General features: G+C 42.2%; 1 protein-coding gene across 1 annotated transcript in view; it reads right to left on the bottom strand.

The window, feature by feature from the left end:
- The window catches only part of CD320 (CD320 molecule), a 90,324-nt gene extending 63,051 nt beyond the window's left edge, over positions 1 to 27,273 (bottom strand). The window contains exons 1-3 of the mRNA XM_078671611.1: positions 27,131 to 27,273; positions 18,249 to 18,371; positions 11,302 to 11,679 (exon numbers count right to left, since the gene is read on the bottom strand). Of these exons, the coding sequence (XP_078527737.1) occupies positions 11,302 to 11,679; positions 18,249 to 18,371; positions 27,131 to 27,200 (571 nt within the window). The 5' untranslated portion in view covers positions 27,201 to 27,273. The remainder of the gene's footprint in view (positions 1 to 11,301; positions 11,680 to 18,248; positions 18,372 to 27,130) is intronic.

Raw genomic sequence — 27,273 nt, 5'->3', positions numbered from 1 at the left:
ACCTAAACTATCTCTACCTAGTTCCTCATAGGATTTTTCTATGATTCTGGCAATTTCAGCTGGTTGGTCTGCTGTATCTGTCTCTTTTAACCTCTGGCGGATCGCCACGTTTGCTGCTTCACCCTTTATGTTGGCTAATAATATAGCCGAGACCTGCTTGAAGTCTTTCAGTAATTTCATACCAAGAGTTAAAGCGGGTTCAGGACCATATTCATCTTGAATTTGTTTTAGCACATCTGGTATTACCGAAATCGATGGAACACCGTGCGTTTTTGTGTAGATGGAAGCAAAGACTGTACCCCAAGTGTCACAGTCCTCAATGTGTGGTGCGATTCCCATTGGGAGACAGATAGTCAGAATCCTGTGCTTTTCTAGCGGGGTGGTGTCTGGAAACACCGCCTCTATTTGGGTGATTTTCTGGGCCAACCAGAATGGTATTTGTTCCCGTTTAGCTGGTACTTTACCTAGGCAGGACTGGATGTTCTGTGGTGTAATTTTATTTGTGTTCCCCTGGTGAGGGGTCAGCTGTGGAAGTTTAATCGCTGGCTGAATTGTTGAAGTCCGCATCACATATTGGACTAATTGTCTGTGTATTTTTATTAGTTGTTTTAGCTGTGTTAACAGCTCTGCTGCAGACATCCCTTCGATGTCTGGATGTGGTGTGTATCCGGCTAGGACCGGCCACGTTGCTCCTGGTCTACCTAAAGGACCGAGCCTGGTGATGTGATTGTTATGTTTTAGGGCGCCATTAAATAAGAGCAAATGCTCTTGAAATTTAAGTGGTACTTCCACCTCCTCGAAAGGAGTGTACATTTCAGGAGGTTCCTCTATTTTGTAATAGTGGAAGTACTTTGTTACAGCATTTGCTGCTGGAAAATGTATCCATGAATAGTATACCTCTGTCTGCCGATATTCGTGTGCCTCAATTACGAATATGACTGTGCCACCTCTAGGTGTCAGTCCATTTTCTATAAGTTTTAGAGTTATAGATCTCCTTTTGATGACCGGGATGAGTATTATATCCTCGTCTGCTGCCTGCATGGTAGCATCAGCTGCTGCGAGTTCAGTTGCTAATCTAACTGCCTCTCTTTCATCCTCATTGTCTGACATTTTACTGTTCAAAAGGTTATTTTGTTTGTTTGCAGATCAGGTTTCTTATGGAAACAAAGATTAGATGCACAATATTTTGGAACTGTGTATCCTTCAACGTTGACTATACCAAGAACCATACATAGGAGTTCCCTCCTGCGAGGTCTGGCGGATATAACCTTTCACCCACTCCAGACGTCTTTGGAGTATTTGGGAAAAGGGGTCTGAGTGAGAAAGCACGACTGAGTTACTCTAAATGTCTTACGTTAGTTTTATCGCCCTTTCCAAACGCGTTGGGCGCCATGTAGTGTAGTTCCTATCATCCCAATAGGCTCTGCGCATTGGAATAATACCTACAGCAGTAAAGGCCTAGACCAGACGTTAACTAGGTCTACTACTGTCGATACTAGACTTAAAGTTTTGGGTTTGCCAGCTTAGCTCAGAGTTCACTAGAAACTTTCTCGAATGTTCAAGGAGGACTTAACTTCCCTGATTAGACAAGAAGGGATTTAGTTTCTGACAACCATAGAACATGACAACTTTGCTCTCCCCTAATCAAGAGTATATCTCGAGAGTCGTGTGAACAAAAGGCAATTTATTTTACTCAGTCAGTACGTGCATTCTTAGTCTCATCAGAATGTAGAGAAAAGGAAGAGACGGGCGTGTTCAATAAAAAGGTGGTATTTATTGATCAGTCTCTTTTCTCATACAAGAGAAATGGATCGATATTATTGCAATACTTAAGTAAAGTGCATACATTAAAAGCAATAGTATAAAATAATACTGTAAAAACATTGATATGGTTTCTAAGCCATAAGATGTTTTAAAATGAATAAAATATATTACATACACATATACATTTGACTAAACGTACTCAACTGGTGTTTCTAGATACGCCTACCCCGTGTACCTGACCTAAGCCTAATACGTGGGCGGGAATAGAACGTTACAGTTTAAGTTAAGTTTGTTTTTGCCAAGTGAATAACTAAAGAATTCTCTGTGAGGGGTAATTCAGTTCTGTACCTGGAAGTTAGGATGAATGAGGAATGGTATCTCTCTCTCTGGTCTCGATATTCCAGGCTGCCTGCGAGGGCTACCCAGAAGCGCCGGTGCTGGATTTCTCGGCAGGAGAAAGCAGCGCGTCTCTCAGCGCGTCAGGAAGGCGGGGCTGCGCCAGCGGGGTCTGCTCTGCTCTTCGCTTCGGCAAGTATGGCTGCTCCGTCTCGTCACCACGCGTGTGTTTGCATAGGGCAAGATCGGTAATATTTATACCTTTAAGGTGCCGAGATTGACGTAAGGATGGACATAGATACGTCAATAAGGATGTCATACGACTTGCTCGTTAGCACATTCTTTTACTGAAGTTCTCGGTGAAATCAAAACAATGGCCGCAGGGTTTTGCCCAGGTTGTCATAGGTTTGATTTGTTATGAGAACTCCGTATGCCTTATCAGGGGCTGGAGGAATATCGCTTGTCTAATTAGATCGCAAGCGTTATGACCTAATCAGATAACACGTTCCTGTGCCGTAGTGTGACTGCGTCAGATAACGGTATCTGCATCATGGGGATTTTCTGCCTCATGGGCTGATTACTAGTTAACTTGTTAGTTTGCTAACCAGAATAGGGTCAGGAATAGGGGGATCGATTCAGAACCTATAGGAATACATCACAGATTGGTTGCCCGCTAAGGTGGTTTTATACACAGGGATTTTCAGGTGGGTGTCTGTTTCTTGGGTCTCTTGATTCAACATGGATAGTCAAATGATTAGCTTGATAAAGCTGCCTGTGATTATGGGTGGCCTTGTGAAGTATATAACTTAACTTCAAATTAATTCTGGTTTGGATAGGAAGCCAGTGAAGGTCTCCGAACATGTGGGTGGTAAAGTGATAGCATTTTTACCACAAAAAGGCAGAGCGCCTAGAATTATCTTATGTTATATGTGTAGCGATCACAGAAGCTCCTCAGAATCCGGACGATGCACAAAGCGGTCCACCTCTTGACATCTTCAACTCTGAAGAACAAACACAGAGTATTGAGGCGATCAAGCAAGGGAAAGGAAAATAGGGTAGGAACAGCTGGGAACGGGATACCTGTAACCAGGTTAACCCAATCTCCATGTTCCTTTTCAAACCCGAAGAGATACTTCTCTCTCACTGAAAAAGACAACTCCATCTTCTATCATTCCCAGAAGCCAGAAAGAATAAAACAAAACAAAATAATCCAAAGGGTTACTGGTTTCAATCCTTAGATTATTGCACCAATCCAGGCTACACCGCACTGGCTTCCCAAACTATAAGGTGATCCACAATGTCAGACGGATAGTTCCATTGTAGCAGTGAACAGGAGAACAATACAGTGCACAGACGTTGCGAGTACAAAACAGCAAGATGTCTTGACAAAGTCAAAGTAATATAACCTCCTTGATTACATAGAAAAAACGAGGATACTAAATACTTCTTTAGTATATAAATAGCAAAAAAAGAAATAAAGTACTGGGGCTGGAACATGAACTTCCTTCCTTGCTCCGTTAATAATTGCGTTCCCAACCTGAGATGCCTCCAAATGCCACTCGGTCCCGAGTAGCGTGGTTGAAGGAGAAGCTAAAAACCGCTCACCTTGCCGAACAAACCACGACCCTCAGAAGGCTATAATCCACTAACCGTATGCACACAGATGGCTGTCTGCCGCAGAACGAAAGCCTGATAGGTCTGGAAGCCAAGACAGCCTAGAGAATCCCTGCTGTCCACGAAGAGCCAAGTCAGCAGGAATTACCAAAGTTACAATGTATCCACAAAAGACGAGACTCGTGCACCCGCACAGCCCAGCGCCCGTCTTCGTGAAACAAGAATTATGCACGCCGCTCGGCATGCGTTATCCGCTAATATACACCCAGATATTCCTCTTCCGTATTGGGCATTCTGGCATTTGTAATCCTACCTCCTCCTTCCGATAACACATGGCAAGGTAGGCACATCCGGTTCTAAACCCTAACAATATGTTATGCATGTCCTAAGGCCTCCTTTCATAAAAGAATTGGTTTTCCAAATGTTGGTTGGTAGGGAGCATTTTGGAAACGGAAGTAACCTGGGCGACAGGATTCAAATAGAATATTGGCTGGGTCGATGTGTCTCGGTCCCGAGTAGCGTGGTCAAAGGAGAGGCTAAAAACCGCTCACCTTGCCGAACAAACCACGACCCTCAGGAGGCTAGAATCCACTAACCGTATGCACACAGATGGCAGTCTGCCGCAGAACGAAAGCCTGATAGGTCCGAATGCCAAAGAAAGAATGTTAAAAGAAGCACAACTAAGGTAGATAACAATACATACCACCACAATGCCTCTCATCGCTTCTGTCCTCACAGTCCGGGTGTCCATCACATATCCAGGATTGGGGTATGCAGTGCGTAGATGAACAATGGAAGTCAGAGTCCGAACAATTACTGGGAGCAACTGTGGCAGGGTGGCATTTTTCTTCACTTTCAGCAAGATGGCGGCCGTGCTCTCGGCCGAGTGAGTTGGCGTTCTGCTCTCCTGCGCTGCAGTCGACCCCTGAGATGACTGCTCTGTTCGGGCTCTGCAATTTTGCCTAAAAACCTTGCCATCGATACAGTAGTGGGAAAAGTGCCTCTGCCTATGGCGCTTACTTTTCGCCTTGCTTCTGCCAGACCTACAATCCCTTGGAAACTTTGGCTGTTCCGGCGGGCTGCTCATTGCTCAAGCCGCTGCTCACCTGAGTTGGTGTTTCACGCTTCTGAGCTTAGCGGCTGTTCATCTGGTTGCTATCTTTCATCGTCGGCTTTGAAAATCAGGATGCCGCCGAAAACACTCTCCAAAGCGGCGGCTGCCGCTCTCAACTCCCGCGGCTCAGCCCGTGGTCAGCAGGAGGCGGACTTGAAAGGCTCCGCGGCTGGGACTCAGAAGACGCGCCTCGCGGGTGCCGACAAGGGTGCTGACAAGCCTTCACCTGTGATCTCTCCGGTAACCGCCGCCACTCCTCCGATTACTGCTAAGGGTCAGAAGCTACCTGCGATGTTTGACAGGCTTGGAGTTAAGGGAAAAGCCTCCGTTATAAACGCCGGTACCCCTGATATATCGCTGGATACAGTGCAAGCTCAAGACTCAAAGACTTCTGGAGATTCTGTCGGGAAGGAGGGGGTGAGTCTCTCTTCAACAATACCTATCATGGCACTTTCCGAGTCTGGAAGCCCCCCCCCCCTCACATTGACCCTTTTGAATTACCTGCATTAACTAACGACAGCAGTCTGTTAAAAGAGACAGTCTTGACTCCAGGTCCTATTCCAGACCCCTCGGTCGCACTACCCTTTCCTTCCCAGTGTATGCTGGGTAATGAAGTCCAGTTTTCTAATAGCTCCATATCTGCCTCTGTTTCTTTGGAGTTGCTTACAGAGCGTTCTCATGACACCAGGGGATCTGTGCTTAGTGAGTCTACTGATAACTTTTATTCTGTCTCTGATCACTCTTTATCCGGGGAGGATGACGCTGACCATTCAGAGCTTCAGTGGTCCGATTATGACAGTGACTCAGCTGATTGGCGCCTTAGTGAGGCTTCAAAAGATCTGAAACATTGATACTGTTCGCAAAGCCCCTGGTACTAAGGCACCATCTATATTTACTCAGCAAAATTTGCAGAAGGATTCATCTATGAAACAGTCTCAATTAAATATCCGAGATGCATCTGGAGGTACTAGTGAGGCTGTGCCAGGTATCTCCGAAGAGGTCTCATTGGTAACGATGTATCAAACCATAATGATGCATAGGGAAGCTACTAGACAAGAAAATATGCGTATACAGGGGGCCTGTCGCAAAATGCAGAATTCTCTTCGGCATGCCATCAAAACCTGCACTGAGACCACTACTAGGATTACTGAAGCTGAAGAACGAATTTCAGCTCTCGAAGATGCTGCAGCCACTCAGAAAGACCTGGTAACAGAGGTCAAAGAACAACGTAAGGACATCTTATGGAAACTCTCAGATCTCGAAAATCGGGCGAGAAGAAACAACCTGCGGGTTTTGGGGAGACGACCCCCGGCAATTTATAGTGGAGCTTTTTTCCTTTCCGATGCCTTCCCAGAGGTCACTCAATGGGATTGGAATCTCAAAATACAAAGAGCGCATCGTTTTCCACTTAACAAAAAAAAGCTATCCTTTGCTGCTGCCAATAATCCCTACCCCCATGCTATCTTGGTATGCTTTAACAATTTTCTTGCCCGTGAACGCATATTTGATCTCGCTAGACCTAATAAGATGCGATCTGCGAAGGACTGCCATTTTTTCGTTCGTCCAGATCTCTGTTCAGAAACGGTTACACGTCGTTGGCATCTTCGGCAACAGATTCCTTTATTCCAGGCTAAGGGAGCCCAGGCATTTTTGCTTTTTCCGGAAAAATTAAAAGTTATTTTCAAGGGTCAGACAAAGTTTTTTCTGTCGGAGATACCTGCAAAGGATTTTCTGGATTCAATATAGCCTGAGTTAGGCAATGTATTTTTTTTTTCTTAAATGCAGGACAGTAGTTATCTTTCTCCATGTTCTCTTCTTTTTTTTTGGAGATGACCTCTAGGCTATATCTTTTCTCTTTTTTCTCTAGTTGATTTTTCAGGATCATCTCTTATTTTCTTGGAAAAGGGGGAGACTGTGGCCTCAGCAGAGTGTGGGGATACGCTTACTCAACCATCATAAGGACCATGGTCCTGATGCTCAGTATGGGGGGTGAGGGTTGTGGGGGCTCATTGGGTGGGGGGGGGGAGGCTTTAGCAAGGGTGGGTGAGCTCTTTGGGGTGGGTTGGTGGGTGGTGTGGTGGTGGTGGTGGTGGTGGTGGACGGAGGCGACCAGATTTAAGCTTATTGACAGCTGTTTTTGTCTCTTAAATGTACACAATTTGATGTCAACTTTATTATCTTTTCTAAAAAACCAGTTGGTTTGCAATTATGTGTGCCATAAAATGTTTTACAGTTCTCTAGGGCTATCTGTCTTTAATTCAACCTTATGGCTGTTCCTAGATTGAAATGTGTAACCTGGAATATTTGTGGATTGAATGACCCTAAAAAAAGTAGGATCTTTCATAAAATGCTGCAGGTGATGCAGGTGGATTTAATTTGCCTGCAGGAAACTCATGTCCCTTGGGGTAACCGGGCTTATCTTAAATTTTTGGGTTATGATTTAGTGGCTTGCACCCGACAAACCTCTACAATTAGGGGTGTTGCTATTTTGTTAAAAACTGGTGTTGGATGTGTTAAAAGGGTAAAGCAAGACAACTTCGGTAGGTGATTAATAGCAGAGTTACTGATTAATGGTCGTCTGATCTCTGTTTGTTCGATATACGCTTCTAATTTTGATGATACGCAGGCCTTGAGGAATCTAAATTTAGAGTTAGCCACATGGCCTCATCCAATGTTTTTTTGTGGTGATTTTAATATTAATATTCCTGGTCACTAAGATATAACAAAACACAGCGTATATGTCGGACGAAAGCCCCAAGTTTATAAGGCGCTTCAGATTCTCTTAATCGAACATGGTTTGATCGATCTTTGGCATTACCACCATCCAAAACAAGACGGCTATACTTTTTATTCAATCCCCCATAATAAAATGGTCCGTATCGACTTTGTTTTTGTCTCGCTTCAAACTGTAGGATCGGTAAAGATTGAAATTAATCCAAGGACTATATCTGACCATAATCCCATTATCTTTAGGTGTCCTTGGGATCGTCCTATCAATCAAATTAGACCATGGACCTTTGACAGGAAACTCTTACTGGATAAATTGTATCGGGAACAACTCACTCTTTGGACTTCAGAGTTTTTTTAAAATAAATAGTAGCACTGCCTCGGCCGGCATTGTCTGGGACACATTCAAAGCCGCATTGCACGGCGAAACTAAGAGATTTGCCTCCTAGCGTTGGAAAACAGAACAGCAAATTGTTAAAAGTAGACTTGCAGCCCTTCAGCAAGCTGAACGTGATCTAAGTCTCAATATTCGTACGGGCGAAGATTTAGCAGCAAGTCTGAAATTGGTTGCTATTGCAAAGTCTAATTTACTAGAGCCTTTTTATAAAGATATAGCAACCAAATATTTCCAATTTCGGGCCTCAATGTATGAGCTGGGTGAAAATTCTGGCAAGGTCTTGGCAAAACGGTTACAACAAAGGGCTGTAGCCAGTCAGATTATCAGGGTCAAAGACAAGTTTGGTATTATTCAAGATACAACTAGTGGTGTTGTAAATACTTTTCTTGATTTTTATTCAACTTTATATACAGAGGACACAAATATAACCTTACAACAACAAACTAGTCTGCATCAATGTTTCCAATTTATGGATACCCAGAAGGTCACAGATGACCAGAATCAAATTTTGGCCGAGCCTATTAGCTGGGAGGAAGTTGTAACCGCTATGAAATCTCTCTCTAATGGTAAAGCTGCATGGCCGGATCTTATTCATTTGGAATTCTATAAAACTTTTTCACACTTATTTAAGCAGCAAATGTTAGAAGTCTTCCGTCCTGCCCAGACTGGGTCTGTCCCTGACTCCTGGCGACAATTGTTCTTTTTAAAAAGAAAGGTAAGGACGAATTAAACCCTGCATCATATCGTCCGATAGCGCTAATTAACACAGATAGCAACATTTATTCAAGGATATTGGCTTTTCGTTTAACCCAAACAATTCTCCCTTTGGTTTCTATCCGCCAGCACGGGTTTATTCCCGGCCGGGACACGACGGACCATATTAGGCGTGTGGTAGCCCTGTTAGACTGGGCAAAGGTTACAAACTCCGCCCTCGGGGTGATCCTGTCGGACGCCGAGAAGGCGTTCGACAGGGTCTCCTGGGGGTATCTATGGGGTGTTCTACGCTGGAAGGGCTACACACCAGAGTTTATCCAAGCTTTACGAGCCCTCTATATATCCCCAACTGCTAAAATCCGTATTTCTGGCAATGAATCACATTATTTTTCCATTAGCAGGGGCACCAGACAAGGATGCCCCTGCTCTCCCCTTCTTTTTGCTCTCTTTATCGATCACTTTTTAAGTTTGATAGAGAAATCTCAGACTATCACCCCTATCACTGTTCATGGAATTGAATATAAGGCATTGGCATACGCTGATGATATTATAATATTAACCGACAATGTTGCCCAATCCTTTCCTGCATTGGAGACTCTCGCAGCTCAATTCGGCCTAATTTCAGGCTAAAAGCTAAATATCGCAAAGACGCAGATTTTACAATCTACGGCTATGCCAATCTCTCACCTTCCTATAACCACGGAGGCAACATATCTCGGTATCCAGATTTCGCCTGATGTGGATCAGACCCTTGACCTGAATTATTCTTCCACTGTTGAGTCACTTCATAATAAGTTAGAACGGTTGGATCATCTACATCTCTCGTTATTTGGTCGATCCAATATTCTTAAAATGTTTGTCCTCCCTAAATTTTTATATCTTTTCAGATCTATTCCACTGTTAATCCATAGTTCAATTCTAATAAAAGCAGAAAGGATATGTCAAAGATTTCTATGGTCATATCGTAAACCAAGGAGGGCGGCTAAGTGGATCGTGGGGGATGGACAGTTCCGAATTTAATGTATTATTATTGGGCAGCTATGATTCAACACTTCACCTTTCCTTTATTAGGTGATGCTGCCGAGCTTCCGGTACATCTGTCACCATCAATATATTCAATATCATTGGGAGACACTACAAAAGGTGTATTAACTCGTATCCTTGAACCGAGTTATTTTAAAAAAACTAAATTCAAGGTATTGTGGGCATTATTCTCCGTATGGCAAAAAATTTGTCGCCATTTTTATATCCCTAAGCTTAATTATTACACCCCACTAAATGCTTCTGGATTACTTCCAGCGATATTTCAAGAGGGGGTGGCAATCACTTGGACATCTCTAGGGGTGAAGGCGATAGGCGATTTAGCTGATCTTGGTCAAATGGCATCTTTTGTTTTTTTGAAAGAGAAATTTAATTTGCAGTCTAATCATTTTTTTAAATACCTGCAATTGAGAAGTTTTCTTGACAAAAAGTTTCCTCAAAATCCAAAAATGTTTCAAAATATTAGTATAGTTGAATCTATAAGGAAGAAACCAAAAATTGGTAGTTTATATCAGTCTTTTCTATCTCAACTCCCTGATGATCTAGATGACCAGAATAATAAGTGGGCCCTTAAATTTGGAGTACCCTTTATTGATTTAAAATTTCCATTGGTTTTAGCTAGGTCTGTCTTGGTTTCAGGTACTCTTCGCTCGCAAAGCTATATGGCTATGTTTAATCTTTATTATACGCCTGCAAAACTTGTTAGATGGGGAGGGGTCTTAGGGGGGGTAAGGGGTCGTACTGTGCAAGATGTAAATCTCCGTCTGCAGACTCTGTTCATATGTTCTACAATTGTCCGGAGTTATCTGTCTTCATCAATCAAATTCAAACTTTTCTCATTCAGATAACTCAAACTTCTGTCAAAATTTCAGCGGAAATGGTAATCACTGGCTACGAATATTCTACGGCCCCTGAAAGAACAAAGCACTTGCAAGCTTTTTTGTTTATTGCTATGGCTATGGTCAGACTTTGTATCACATCACTTTGGATAAATCCTGAACCCCCCACCTTTTGTCACTGGAAGGCCAGGATGTTGGCATGGTTCAAACTAGAGACTTCTGTTCAGGCTTTTAGAGGAAAGAAAAGATGTTTAACTGCCTCTAAGAACTGGGCACCATTTGAAAAATGGTTGGCAAATTAATGATGTTTCTCAATCTTTATTGTATAATTTTTTTTATGTATAAAGTATCTATGTTATGTTTGTCTGGTTTAACCTGTCTCCCACCACCATGGGACAAATGGGGAAAAAATCAATAAATAAATAAAAAATAAAAAACTAAGGCCTCCTATCATAAAAGAATTGGTTTTCCAAATGTTGGTTGGCAGGGAGCATTTTGGAAACGGAAGTAACCTGGGCGATAGGATTCAAATAGAATATTGGCTGGGTCGATGTGTCTCGGTCCCGAGTAGCGTGGTCGAAGGAGAGGCTAAAAACCGCTCACCTTGCCGAACAAACCACGACCCTCAGAAGGCTAGAATCCACTAACCGTTTGCACACAGATGGCCGTCTGCCGCTGAATGAAAGGCTGATAGGTCCGAATGCCAAAGAAAGAATGTTAAAAGAAGCACAACTAAGGTAGATAACAATACATACCACCACAATGCCTCTCATCGCTTCTGTCCTCACAGTCCGGGTGTCCATCACATATCCAGGATTGGGGTATGCAATGCGTAGATGAACAATGGAAGTCAGAGTCCGAACAATTACTGGGAGCAACTGTGGCAGGGTGGCATTTTTCTTCACTTTCGTCTGATCCATCCGGACAGTCAGTTTGTCCATCGCAGACAGAGCTGCTTGGCAGGCAAACGTTAGCCGAGCTGCAGAAAAATTCTTGCGACTCACAAGTGGGGCGCTGGCAGCTGGCTTCATCGCTAAGGTCCCCACAGTCATCATTGCCATCACAAACTAATCCTTTAGGAACACATTGAGAATTGCTGCAGTTGAAATCCGCAGAAGTACAAGTGATGTACCCTGAAAGACAGAAATATTAAGTATTTACTTGTAGAACTTCAATTACAAACATCACATTGCATCAATCATGTATGCAGAATTCGTTAACCTTACAAAATTCAGAATTTAAAGAGACTTTTTAGCAAATATACTGAAGAAAATGGTAACTAAAGCCAGATCATGCTTAGCCAAGTTGCTGTATAGAAGGTAGAAACTGAAAATATAGCACAAATGGTTCTTAAAACTTTAAATGCACTTAAGGGCCAGGAACCATTAAGGAATAGTTTCATGGGTCTACAATATCCGATTAAAAATGCTTAACATACACAGATGTCAACAACATCATTCAAGTAGGATTCTGTAGGATCCCAAAGCGAATACAAAGGGAATGGATCACCAAAACCCAAACGATCACTCGACAAATCCAATATACGGCTTTGCTATATGTCAAGTCTTTATGAGAACAGTTGTCTGGTGCTCCCAAAATATCTTGTGCTTTCTAAACAGTTTATGTTTTGGGAACTGTGAGCAAGCCCCGACTTCTAGGATCTGTTAGCCATTTTTAATAAGCTTTAAATTTTTGATTAGTAACACTTTAAGTGGCACAACCTTCAGCTGTCATCTTTGAACAACCAATCACAGTCGTAAAATGGAGAGATCCTATGGATTGAACGCACAGCGGAGAAGCAGCAAAGTCTTTGATGCCACCTTTACTGTGAAGATCCAATAAACACTTCACTGTTTACAAACAAAAACACTATCACGAGCAAGAGATATACCTCATCTAAAATTCTACTAACCACACACTCTGAAAATAAATTCCAGGAACCAATGCAAATCGGAGTGCTTTGTGACCTGGTAGTGGGAGGGAGTTGGAAGCAGTCTATGTCATGGTACAAATGATGATCAAAGATCTTCAAGAAATCTTGCCTGATTTAATCATATCCATGAGACTTTATGCACTGATGACTAGTCTCAGGATATCACAGAACCATTAAATGCACTAGGAAGGGAGCAGTAATCTGCGCTTGCAGTCTCTCAATCCAGTTAATCTTTGCCGTAAATTGTGTGTAAACGGATGTTGAAAAAAATAGTAAACGAGGATTCAGTAATTGGATTTAGAGAGTAAACAACTAAGCTTTGCAGGTAATGTTGCCAACTTTTTTAGCTCAAAAAAGCCTGCCATTTTGGTCATGTTTGGAGAATATCTATGTGCCTGAGCGGTTTGCTATGAGCTGCTTACTTAAATACAATTTTCAATAAATTCCTAACATCTTTGACATGGCACTCTGTATCGGTTTGTATTGATAATCGCTTAGGAAGCGTATGGACTTCCAGTATTTTCTTTTGAAGCGATTTCTTCCAGTATTTGCTATTTTTGGTTTATGTTTTAATCCCTTGCATGCGTCGGACGGTCCCCGGCCGTCCAACGTCACGGTGGGCGTGTGCGTCGGACAGCCGGGAGCCGTCGGATCTGCGCACGCGTGGAATTTTTCCGCACTGCGGGGAAATTCCGGCCGCACCCAAGGGGTTAAAGACAAAGAAATACTAGCTTTAGCTGCTTTTCTCAATACTTTTACCGACCCGAATATAAAAAAACATAAAATAATGCCTAGGTGCAGCCTTATTTGCAGGCAACTGGAGTTGGAACATTAAAAAAATGTTTCGGTTTAATCAGGATTTAGTATCAATGAAGTAAATCCGTTCACATTAAAATATGTGCTCAGCATTCCATATAGAATTGTAAGCGTTGGGCTGGACAAAAGCATGCTTTGTGGCGTTTAGCTACAGAAGCACATTTTTTCCATATCATTAATGTTAGACCCGACATCCTTGGTGTGGTTTTCCCCAAACTTTTGCCTTCCAGTCTCCTTTTTTTGCTGATTTCCTTTTTGCTGGCTTTAGGGCTCTGCACACCTTATCACTGCTAACTATGCAAAAGTGCTTGTGCACTCTCCTTTAAGCAAGGTAAATTTGGCTTACCCCCAATTGACATATTTTAATTACCTAGTCCCTAGTAAATTAGTACTATATGTACCCAGGGCCTATAAATTAAATGCTACTGGTGGGCCTGCAGCACTAATTGTGCCACGCACATAAGAAGTGTTTTCTTAAACATTTCTCTGGCCTGCTATCACAGCCTGTGTGTGCAGTTTTAAACTGCCAATTCGACCAGGCAAAACAAACCTTTTGCCAGAACTAAACCTTCCCTTTTAATATATATAATTCACCCTTAGGGTAGGGTGTAGTGTATTTAAAAAGTTAACCATGTTTATTTTTGTTTTGTTAACATTCACATGTCATGGTAGTGAAACCCTCTTACATTTGTTTTTCACTAAGGCAAAGCCTACATCTCCCATTGGATAACACTGGATTACCTTATTACATGTAATAAGTGATCGCTTTCAATTGGGAGCAGGTAGGAATGTGAAGTTTGGTATCTGCAAAAATGCAATCTAAAACCCTCTTTAATGGTAAAGTCTGATATCAAATCAGAATTCTAAAAATGCCACTTTTATGTAGTTGGCATTTTCTTGTCCAAATCATTTGGTGCCTGTATCCTGGGTCACATGGCTAGGCATAGCGTGCAGATGACCTTTGAGTATTGCACCCATACAGTGAGACAAAGGGGGAATAGGTGTTGACAGGATAGGCAATCTCTGACTTGATAGGGGGACAGTTCTGTCACGGATGTATGACATTACAACGCATGCTTTTACATAGCATGCCTTTACAACACGGTTTTTACAACGCAAACCTTTACAACGCATAGCGCTTTGGGGTGCTGGATAGTGAATAGTTTAATTTACTATTCCAACTCCAGTCCCCGTGGACACTAGGGAAGGTGTTGGACAGTAAATTAAACTTATTCCCTATCCTAGAGCGCCCCCAGCGCAATGCGTTGTAATGGTTTGCGTTGTAAAAGTTGCGTCATAAAGGCACTGCGTGGTAAAAGTTGCGTTGTAAAGGATGTTTCCCTTCTGTCACCAACCACATTTTCACAGGAGAAAGGCTCTGCCTTAGCACACTCACAAAAAGATTAATAGTAGTATTTTATGACCCCCAAGACATGATGGGGCCTTGGCAGATAGGCAGGAAATTCCAAGCATCTGTAGAGGTGGAAACCTCCAAAACCTGCTCCTACCTCAAAGTGGGCACCAGGTATAAATAATTCACCATAAGATCCAACTATTCAGTCCACTGGACCCATGGAAGACTCAGGACTGTTGTGTTGCTCTGCAAGAAGACCTGCTACTCTGCTGCCTAAGAAAGAAGGACTGGGCCTGCATCCTGAACCCAGGACCCCTAGAGTGACTCCAAGAGGTAGTTGGCTGGCCTCCTGATCAGATCCTCAGCAACAGAAAAGGCTCCAATCATCTTGAACACAGCACCTGGACTTTATCTGCTGTGATTCTTGTCCCCCAAGTGGTGCCACCCCTGTTCTGGACCCTTGGACGAGGGCTTGAAAGCGCTCTGCTAGCCCAGTTACAGTCCTAGTAGCCCTGCCACTGTGTGACTCAATTGCGCCAAAGCTCCTTGGAACAGCCACTGCTTGACGCATCTCGCCAGTGCGTGGCGCAATTAGATGCAAGTCTTCGTATCGCAGCCCCACAGCTATTCGGAACCGCCACTGTACGATACATCTCGGCGCATCTGTTCGCACTGCAGCCCCATGGAACCGCTGCTGCACGTTGATGCCCCGCAGTCCATCGGAACCACCGCTACACAACGCATCTTCTACACGGGACCTTGCTACCCGAATATAATGTACTTGGTTCAGCAGGTATAACTTTGTCCCTGTAACCAGCCGACGCTTTATCGCGGTCAGCCTGAACTTGTTACTTTGTCCCAGTACAGCAGGACCAGATAACCACAGGTAGCACGTTGTGCTTTTAGGGCACTATTTTCAACTAAATCTTTAAAATTACATATCTCCAGTTCTACTGATTGGATTTTGTCAATTTAGTCATAAACAATTTATGACATTTTACTCTATTTCTCTAAATTTGTGTAGGTTTTTTCTTGTGGTGCATTTACGCTTTATTACTTTTTGAGGTGCTGCATAAATACTTTACACATTGATGCTAGGATAAGCCGGACTGCTTTGTGCCAAGCTACCAGCGAGTTAAGCACAGGTTAATGCGGGGTGTGCTTGCGACTTCACCCTGACAGGACTTGTGTTTACCACTTGAGAAGGGCTTCACCTCCTCAAGCAGTAATCCACTTCCTACAATTAGCCAGTTAATTTAATCATACTATTGGTGCATGACGTTGAAGATGTTGGTGTCCTCAAAGTAGCCACTTTAAGGTCAGGCACTACTGTAATTCTTTTAAGTAAAGAGAACTTCAGCATCTGATTCATGGACGGGTGCAGTGGTCATTCAGTTCAATTAAAAAGTGTACTTTCTGCAGTGTACACTTTTTGGAGGGGTAAATCATGCTACTCTGATGATAGCATCTAGCAACTTGCAGCCTCCTGACAGATGAAGCAGCAACTATTCGGGTCAGTCTTTTCCACAGAGAGTGTTTTATGAGGACAAGTCTGAAATCTCTGCTTCTGTTCCTGATGCAGGGTTGGCACAAGGACATCCTAAGCATGTGAGATAAAAAGAGCAAAAATCCGAAATACAGGGCCACACACACCCACACAGCTAGCCAACCCACAATTGTATCTATCCATCCTGCAACAACCATGCATCCACCCACCTGCCACCATCATCATCATCGATCCGCCTGCCAACACTGTGGTTTCATCTATCTATCCTCGCACACTAATCCACCAACCCCCATAAATCCATCCATCTACACCACATATTAATTCACCCACCCACACCAGTCCTTCATCCACGTATGCACCAACACACATGCATCGATCTACCAGCCACACTACAGACCTTAGGCGGATTGCACAATAAGGATTCATCCAGCAGAAGGGCTGAATCCAATGTTTTTACGGCAATGTGTTCACTGCCCTCCAGGAGCTCTCAAATTTCCTGTCAGTGCTCATTCCTGAATATACGTGACCACCGACATAGTTTCTCCTTCTAGATCCCAAACCTAAAGCAAGGTACAAATGCACTAGGTCCCCTTAAGTGCTCACTTGCATAACTGGAATATGGAATCAGAGTCCAATGGCAAGATATTTAGTCTATTTCAAATGTAAGGCAGTGTTCTTCCAAGCTAAGGCTTTGAATTACGCCAAGTGCCAGTTTCTTTAAGCACCAATTTCTTTCATTTAGACCTTATTTTGGGAACTGTAGTGTGCATTTTGTATTCTGCACTTTTCACAGCTTAACTAAAACACTGCACTGAGTACCTTACTGTTGTTTATTTCTTGTATGTGCCTAGTAGAAGGCCCCTTTGTCACTGAAGGCACTCTGTGGACGAGAGTTTTTAGGACGAGAAGTTTGTGGAGTCTTCTTACCAGCTTGATCTGTCTGGTGTGGTCATCGTTGTGTCATTAAATCCTGATTGGTACACACAAAATCTCAGTTGATCTACCTCGGCGACACCCAACACACCTCATAGTCAACACTGCAATAATCTATCTTTGAGTAAATTTACATTTTTTCCCCTGCAAACATCTATTCAGCCTATTAAGATGAACCAATGTACAAAAACAAATTTTAAAAAAAATTTAAAAATCAAAACGATACATTAACCACATATATATTGTTGTGAGAAATCTATCAATAGGAAGTATATTGCATGTCCCACTCATGTAAGTACAATCTCTTCAGAGGTAAAGTGTATGAAAAAATTCAATTTCTATTATGAACTCACTCATTGTTAATCTTATTGTGCCTCATTTTGTGTGGAAAGCACAGCAATCTAAGAAATAAAACAAGATATTAATTCATATTGCCTACACCGTACAGCTAAAAAATACAAAAAGAAAGAACCAGGAAAGATGTGTGCCCTAAAATGAGACACATATAGTACTCCAGTAACGAAATAAAACCAAAGTACAGTGCTGGTTTTGTTAACTTGAAGTTTGAAATTGAAGTTTGAAGTTTATTTATTTATGATTTTGGAACTCAAATGAGATCCACATAAAGAAACAAGACGCAAATACATTTTCAATACAATCACAAATAAAGTTTACAAGAAAGAATAAACATTTAAAACCCTCTAATATATTTCTAGAAAGCTTTTTAAAAAGTTAAACATTTTATAAACACAACATTTCATTAGGGGGATTATAGATGGAATCTAACAATGCAGGGGCTGAAAGAATACTTAATTGAAGACAAATTGGTCTCAGCCATTTACGCCTATAAGAGATTAAAGCTGGACATACAAAGAGCACATGGGTGATATCCTGAGTAGAAACATTACAAAGATTACACCTAGCTGAGGAGCCGTACCATCTGGACAATAATTTATTCAATGGAAGTAGATCCTGCCTTAATAAAAGTAGAAATCTGCGCACACCATGGGGGAGATTCCAGGTAACATATGGTTGCGCTTTCTTTATTAGGCAGGTATCAATGATCATGGAGACATCTTTCTTCATAATACGGGCTTCGCTATCCATCTTAAAACTTAATTCCCAAGATGCCAGCTTCAAGGTGGATTTGTTAACTTACCACAGTCCGATTCATCACCACCATCCAGACAGTCCTCATCTCCATCGCATTTCCATAACAGAGGGATGCAGTCTCCATTTCCACACACATGTTGCTTCGAACTACAAGATGCTTCAGGGAACCCTTTATGAAAAAACGTGTTTATTTAGTTAAAAAATGCAAACATTATTCTTCTCTTTCTGTTAGGCAACATAATATTTCACAGAAATAATCACTTGTGAAAATAAAATCTTTTTAGAGCTTTCCTTTTGGGGCATAGCACATTGGTGAAATTAGATTCACTATTTTTGAAAGCTGCAGGATGGAAGTCGCTTCTCTACTGTACTTGCTGCACAGTCCTTTCAGAGCCTGGTCATCACCTCTAAGCTCCCTTCCCCCTTACTTTTCAAAGATGCAATGTGCCTAAAGTCAATATATAGAGTCATTGTCTGCAGTTATACAAGCATTGGGAAAGCGAATATTTCTGGTGATGGCTACCAGCCCTTTTTTCTTTTTCCAATTTATTTTCTCATGTGTAGAAAACTGGGATTTTGTTGCATCTGTTCGATCAATCAATCAGGGTTCTTATAACGTGCGACTACTCACCTGTAAGGGTCTCAAGGTGGTGAGAGGGGGGTTGGGAGGTTGGTCTGCAGTTCAGTCAAAGAGCCAGGCCTTAAGGTCCTTCCTGCAATCCCCCACTTTTTGCCCCATTTTTGACTACTAAATGATGGTTTTCAACAGTGCACTGAGGCCTATTAACTAGACCTCAGGGCCAGTGCACTTTCCCATAAAACTAATTAAAGCCTAATTGTAATCCAATAGGCAAAGACTTTAGCACCCCAATAAGTCTCTAGTAAATGCTACCCCAGCTACCTAGGACATGGGAACTAAAGAGAGTCCTTAACGTCTGTAGCATGTCCTATGCAACTCCGAGGGACCAGCCCACAAATGACATGCAGACTGCAAATCCAGGCTGCATGAAATGGTGAAACCATTCTGAAAACATGACATGGCACACTCACCCTGTGGCATGCCAAAGTGCATTGCATGTACTATATGCAAGTCACACCTTACCGCAGGCTTTAGAACCCCAAGGTAAGGTGTGTTATAGTAAATGTGAGGACATATCGTCAGGAGCAGGTATGCCCCTGTAAAGTCTAGTTCTATTACTAGATATTGCAAGGGCTCAAGGAAGCCATCTTAAGACATGTGCTGGGCACTGGCCATCCCGAGTTACCCAGCTCAATGATGGCTTCACTGAAAATACCGATGTTTGATATCAAACACCTTGTCTTAATAAATCTGTACCGAAATCAGTACTAGATTAATTATGACATGTACCATAGATGTGCACCCTGAAACTTTACTAGTCTCATAGTGTGCTGGCTGACTGGACTCTTCCAGCCTGCCACCACAGACATGTTTCGGACCCCTCGCAGGTAACAGCCTGTGCTCTCAGAGGTCAGAACCAATGCCTGCTCCGGAGGAAGGTGTTCACACCTCCTCCAGCAGGATGGCTAGTGAGATTAGCATGTCAAGGCCAGAGGCTTCAAAGAATTTGCTGCCTTTAATAGGTGTCCCCAGCTACATCCAGCCCTGGAGAATGTCACCCCCTGTCCTTAGGCTCATTTGGCACCAAGAAAAGCAAGAAATTAGCTATGCAGTAGGCATGTTGCGCCACTGTTTTTGGTGGAATTGGGAACTCTGGGCAAGATTATGCTCACTCCCCACAGGAACTGGTCATATAAGGGTTGTAGTGACCTCAGAGGTAAGTAGACAATTGGCTTCTACCCTCAATACCTTTAAACCCCCCCTAAGGTTAGTATTTAGGTCCCCCTCCCCCCACCCGGATACCAGGAACAAGAATTTCTGCCTGAAGAAGGACAAAGAAGAGATGTGAGAATTGTGGAATAGTATCTATCATGGCTGCCCGACTGCTGCTCTCCCAACAATAACTGACACCAACTTGTACAGAAGCAGAACAGCCTCCCCAAACCAATGGAGGTCTATCCAGCATTTCCTCGGCCCACAGCACCTCCCTTGGAGTGGTGGAGTCACTCCCCTGCACCAGCAGGCACTGACTGCAGCTGCCAAGTACATTGTTCTGTCGAACCCAGGGCCCACTGAGGCAACAGCACGGCAGCAAGAGGTCCTCGTGCTCTAGGAGGTCAGATCAATCTCCTTGACAAGTTTTGAGTCGCCAGGAGCCTCCCTGCACTAATACCCGAGGTACCGGAGCCAGTTGCAAGCACCAAGGCTTGTTTATGTTCAGTCAGAACACCACCGCTGACAAAACCTACCTGCATGTCAAGGGACTCCGAGAGAGGCCAGCTCATCACAGAGTGGCCCTGCTGTGTTTCTTTTCCCACTTCTGCAGGAACATCAAGAACTGTGAGAGCCACTAACTCGCAACCTGCTGGACAAAACACCTCTGCACCCGAGCACCCCAGCCTGGGCTCACATAAACCAACACTGTCTCTGTGTTCCTGAGACCCTTAAGAGCTCAGCCACCCTTGGGTTCTGTCGGACTGGTCCCCTAGTCCCACCCTCGCAGCCTTTTTTCTTCCAAGTACTTTTCCAATTGGCTTTAACGGGTAACATTAAAGGCTTTTGTTGCGTAAAGCACCTCTGCACCCTGCCACCCCAGGGCAGGTAAACTTGAACTCTTGGTGCTTTCTTGGACTTTGGCCCCTACTTAACTTAAGTCCAGAAGAACAGTACTGTAAGTGTGTCTAAGCAGTGAATTTTACTCTTGTAGGATAATATCATGCATTCGAGGCTCATGCCGCAAATTTGTCTGCTGTCATTTTTCTGCTATTTTTACTGTACAAAATAATAACATCTAAAGTACTCACCCGATTCCAATGATCTTGGTGTCTAAAATGTTTCTAAATTGGTCTCGAGTGTCTGTCTCATTCATCGACTCTGTGTGTACAAAAAATGCCTAAACCTACGCTCCCATAAGCATAAACTGCTTGCCCACACTACCAGAAAAAAGAGCCTTTGGGATTCTTAATTTAAGCCCTCTACGGCAAGAAGGGTCATCGGCACTTTCTACATAGTGTATCTCATTTGGTACACTAAATATAAAGCCAGCTTCCAACATCAGGGTTATTGTAAAAACGACATTGTTGAGAATATATATATATATATAGCTTGCGAGCAGAAACACGTTGGGAAGTGAGCCTCTTTGCCAGTATATTTCCAGAAGAATAAACAACCTGAAATCACTAGAGCTGGAGTCGGTGTACTTCTGTTTTAAGGAGAACAAAGAAATGGTGATTGGTTGTTTACTCGGGGATCTTAGTTCCCGTGTCACGGAGTCGCCGTGTCAGAGGCTCTCGCAGCGAAGCAAATTGTGGTGAAAATAAAATAAATAAATAAATATATATATATATATATATATATATATATATATATATATATATTTATTTTTTTGCGTGCCATAGTAGTCCCAGGGACAGAACTTTTTTGTATGTGGCTGCAGTCCTCCTGAAAAGAAGAAATCACAACGAAGTGGCCAACAACTGAACTGGGCTGATCCACTTCTCCATGCTGTTATGGGCAGAAGAAATATGTGAAAGACACATCAACAGAGCAATGGGTAAAAGCGGGTAGGTGAAACACACTATAAATATGTGTGTGTGTGTGTGTGTATATCACTGAAAAAAACAAAGGTTAAAGTGACATTATAGTTAGGTGAAAATATCACTTAATAATACCATTTCAAACTCAATAAACCAATAAAATTCACCGGTCATATTTAACCCAAGGAACTGTAACTTGAGCACTTGCCTTGCACAGTGCTGTTGTCAATGGTGTAATTTCAAATGTAATCAGTACTGTTATCAATGATGTCATAGGACATATCATGAATTATGTAATATATACGGTTATAAGCAGTGCATGGTGAATATGCAAGCTATGCTCCTACTGTTAATTATAACTGGTAAATTGCAGTGATTTTTAGAGTTTAAAATGGAAACCAGCCTTTTCCCCTAAATAGAATGCCATGTCAAGCGTTGTTTTTTTTCGGTTAAGTTCTTGTTTTTTTTTTTAATGTAAAGTAAGATATTGCCATACCTAACCTACTGTCACTTTATTCTTTGCTTTTTTCTGTGACTTTCTAGTTTTTTTAAAACGTAAATTAAGATTTTATTACCATATCCAACTATGCCTACCTCCCCACAGAGCGCCAACCAATCCCTGTACCCACCTTATAAATGATTTTCTGTAACTCTGTGTCTTGTCAATGTAATTGTTTTTTTCAAATAAATGTATTTACTTCGCATAAAAATAAATAATTTGAACAAATGCCCTTCTCATGAATGGATTTCAACTAATCACTTATCAACATGTGCCATCAGAACATAGCTGCGGTCAGAAAATGTAATTATACTACAGCTAACCTTACATTCAATGTCAAATCATTCACTAGCTCTCTTCTTTGCCTTAAGTGCTTTTATAAACCAAAAAGGGGTGTAGACTAAGGTACAAGGCTGTAGTTGAGAACCAGTGATCCATCACTAAATTTGTTCAAGATAGGAGTTAATATGATACAAAGTTCACTCTTTTCCGACCAAATAAACTATATAACAGCACAATAGGCGAGAACCTGTTCTGCGTGGTGCTTCTGAAATGGCATGTAGGTAAGAGGTAATGGCGTTTTACCCTCCTTGCCACAGTGAAATTCTGCTGTAGGTGAGGATTTTTATTACACCACACCTGTCTGTAAATGCCTGGTATTTATAACAGACTATTATAACACACTTATCTGGGCTCTCATGAATTAAACCTCAGCATCTGCTTTAAAAGACCAGAACACAATTGAGTGAGTAGAAAGACAGAACGCAATACCTACCCTACAATAGAGTACGTTAATGCTTTCTCTTCTAAAGCAGTATTAATCCTTTAGAATTTAAGTATATCTTCCAGTAATGAACATTGTCATTTTCACAGCTCTCTGTAGGAGGAGGCATGGATTGGCAATGTTTTCTAAGAAAATCATACCTGCTGCTGACTTAATCGTATGCGTAAACTAGACACGTAAGATTCTTCTAGTTTAAATGATTTTTTAAATTTGATACGGCACAGACAACACAAAGTATACACCTTTAATTCTAAACAACAATCAAGTTCATGAAATGAGCAGAAACTGATTGGGGCAGCCAAAGCCAACAGTGAGGTTACTACAAGAATCAAATTGCCATTTGTGGTAGGGTTTAAGTGAATTTGGTGTAGTGTTTTACATGAGTAATGTTTAAGTTCCCACAATGTATTTGACATTGGGTGTATTTGGTGACATATAATAGAAAAACAGAGCATTAACTAACCTTTTCCCTTCAGGGTTTTGTGCACCCTAGTAAGAAATGGTATTCCTGTTTGGCTGAGGTATGCAGCCAGGCAGGGACCACCACTCTAGTCAGGGTAAGCTAGGTACATGCTAAAAGATAACCTGTGCTCACCCTCTGGTCGTTCGTTACACAGCCGTCAGGCTTATCTAAAGAGGCAATGTTCAAAGTATTTGTGCATAACACAAGCACAGTAACACAATGACTACACCACATAAAGACTCCACTCATGTTTATAAAACAGATTATTATATTATAAACATGTCAAGCCCTGCAGTCGCAGGATGCATCGATCTCCTCAGAGTGAAGACGGGTGCCGGTGTCTAGAGGCGCCGAGCGATGCGCCGGAATCTGCCACGCAGTTGAGGTGATGCATCGATCTCACCAAACTGCAGCCGTGGCGACATGATGTCCGATGCATCGATCTCTAAAGGTGAAGCCCTCATTCTGAGGTGATGCGCCGATTTTATCCAAGCAACTGGGTCAACGCGCCAGTTCTGCTACAAGCAGGGAGATGTGTCGATTTTGTAGCAAGACAGCTGTAGCACCCAATTCCAAGGACCAGAACTGGAGAGGCAGCTCAGGCAAGGGCAGGCCTCACAGAAGGCAGAGGTAAGAAGCACAAACAGAATTTCAGAAAGTATTTTGTGTCCCAGAGACTTAAATAAACAGGAGGCAAGCCAGCAAGCCCTTGGATATCACTTTGGATGGAAGGCAGAGTTCAGCTCTCCTTCAGTAGAGTCAGGGAGTAGTAGTAGTAGCAGCAAGAAGCAAGCAGCAGCCCTTCCAGAAAAGCAGACCAGTTGAGTCCTTTAAGTAACAGTTCTTCTCACAAAGGTCCAGTCCAAGCATACAGAGTTATAAGCACAGAGAAATATCCACTTTCTAAAAGTGGCATTTCTAAAATATTAATATGAAATCCAACTTCACCTTTAAGGAGGATTTATCATTACAATTCTAAACATACTGAACATTACAAAGCTACTCCTTTCTGGTCAGGATTTACCACTTAAAAGTATATAAGGGAATTCCCAATGATAGCCCACGAGAGGACTAGGTCTCCCAGTAGTGGACTAGGTCTCACAGTAGTGGAAAATGAAATAGGATGTTTGTCACTACCATGACATGTCAAACATAAAAGTACATGTCCTATCTTTTACTTACACACTTACACAGCACCCTGCCGATAGGGCTACCTACTACCTTAGGGTTTACCTATGTGAAATAAAAGGGGAGTTTAAGGCTTGGCAAATAGTTTTAAATGCCAAGTCAAAGTGGCAGTAAACTGCTCACTAAGGCCCCGCAGTGGTAGGCCTGAGACTTGGTTAAAGGGCTACTTATGTGGGTGGCACAAGCAGTGATGTAGGCTCACTAGTAGCATTTAATTTAAAGGTCCTGGGCACATGTAGTGCCATTTACTAGGGTATACGTAAATTAAATATGCCAATTGGGTATGAGCCATTACCACCATGTTTTAGGGAGAGAATACATGCACTATAGCACGGGTTAACAATGGTAAAGTGCCCAGAGTCCTAAACCGAACAAAAACGAGGTCAGAGAAAAATAGGAGGAGGAAGGCAAAAAGTTTGAGGGTCATTTCCAACAACCCCACTGATGGACTTTTTAAAAATGCTCTCGTACTTTTTAAATAGGTTTACCTCGTTCAAATAACTAACTATAAGCAGCCTCCTTTTTTTAATGATGCATACAAAGTTATTGTTGGAAGGCCCTTTTACCCAGCTCAAGATATGCAGAGGTAAATATATTTTTTTCACTTTTTTACAATATTTTCTTGTATTTGATATAAAATAAACACTAAAATGCCAAAGTGGAAAATGTTGTTGTGAATGTCCTGAATGGGGCCATTTCAAAACGGGTATAGTATTTGAAAGAAGGTTTGCTAAAAAAAAAAATGCACTTAAATATATTTTGTGCAGATCACTAAATTTATGGCAGAATCAGTGGTTGCACCTTTTTTCTCGCTAGGCATCTGCCAAAGAACATAGCAGAATATAGCAAAAGCTACGTAACTCCTGGGGCAGGTAGGGACAGGTAATAAGTCGTGCACAAAGGACTTTTTTGATTGAAATGTTAAGAATCTGAAATATCTTTTCAATCCCTCAAAGCCAAAATAACATCACTATGTGGGTAAATATAGCAGCATTTCCAGTACATCTAATGTGATAATGTTTCAGATACGTTTAAACCATAGGAGCATGGAGAAATTGTTACATATGTTCTACAATCCCTTGGATCTTTTAGTCAATGGCTGACCTTTCATTTGATCAGCTAGCCCCCCTCAAGCTTTTATGGCATTATAGATGGGTTATGAAGTTGGCATCACTCTCCACCAGAGGTCAAAGTGGGCGGGATCAGAGGGGCGGGACATGCCCATCATTTTTTATGTATGAAAATATGTTCCTCTACTTTAAGAAAAAAGATAACCGGGACAGTTGGTTAATTCCAATAGTTCAAATGCTTAAGCCAAGTGTCATTCAATGGGTCTCCTGAGCTGCGAAACCAAAGCCAGGCAGACAGCTAAACAAGCCATCTTGCCAGGATAACTGCTTGCCTGAAAGAAATGCAAATGTGCACAATGAGTTAATTTGCAAACTTAAAGAGTAATGTGCAAAAGTAGGGAGGATTGGGAGCCGGTACTGGCTTTAACTGATCGAATCACTCAAAGCTTTGCGATGACAAAGATTTATTATTTTTGAGTGGTAGTGGAAAGAGTATATAACTAAGCTGTAAAATGTATTCTTTTAATTGTAATCAAATAGCGCCTACTACCCCCGACGAGATGTTGAAGGGACAGTTCTGTAAACAAAATACATAATGTACAGTCTGGGTATTACTAAAATCTATATTTGAAAGCACCATTTTATCTTACACAATTTTGCGCACTTTGCAGCAGTCTATCTTATACTGTGTATAATGCTAGTTTAAAATAACGACTTGCATATTCACAGTGCTTTCTGTCGCAGGCTGTGACCTCATAGCACTAGTCACTATTCTCCAATGCACCAACCAAGATTTCATTCTGTGGCTCTCTGCTTACACACAGACCTCTGAAGTGCATCAACTAATATAGGTTTTATCATGCACTATTGAGCTTTTTCCACTGTGTAATCGCTTTTATTAAAATTTACTTTTCATGTTAGCTTGGCATTATTGTATATGTAGCTACTCAACAGGGAAAGACCAAAAAAAGTGGAGAAAATGTTTTTTAGCCACAGCTTTGACCTCACCCCCATTGCAAGCCGCAGCACAGTTCCCATACTTATTTGAATGCACCTCGACCACTGCTCTCCACACAGCATTTTAATTTCTCTGGTGTAAACCAAGTCTCCAAGCGAATCAAAATGTATCTTATTGGGCCTATGGAAACAGCAAACCGGTACTCTAAATAGTGAGCAGCTGCACTTCTATGGTTGCATTTAAAGTAACACATGCAATCCAGAGAAAGAAAGCACGTGGCAATATGCAGAATGAATTAGCTTGTTATAGCCAGCCTTAAACCCAAGGTCACGGGGAAGAAGCAGTACCTACCTTGCGCCAAACGCATCATCAAGAACAGCAGGAAACCGCGCTGCACTAGCCTGCACATGCTGCACGGCATACAGACAGTATGGAGTAATACAGCAGCAGGTACACAGCATGGACAGAGGCGAGAGTCATTGGCTCGGGAAGGA

Source organism: Lissotriton helveticus, chromosome 12, assembly GCF_964261635.1.
Source record: "Lissotriton helveticus chromosome 12, aLisHel1.1, whole genome shotgun sequence".
NCBI lineage: Eukaryota > Metazoa > Chordata > Amphibia > Caudata > Salamandridae > Lissotriton > Lissotriton helveticus.
The sequence above is the reverse complement of the archived record's forward strand: the minus strand, read 5'-3'. Positions and strand labels throughout refer to the sequence as shown.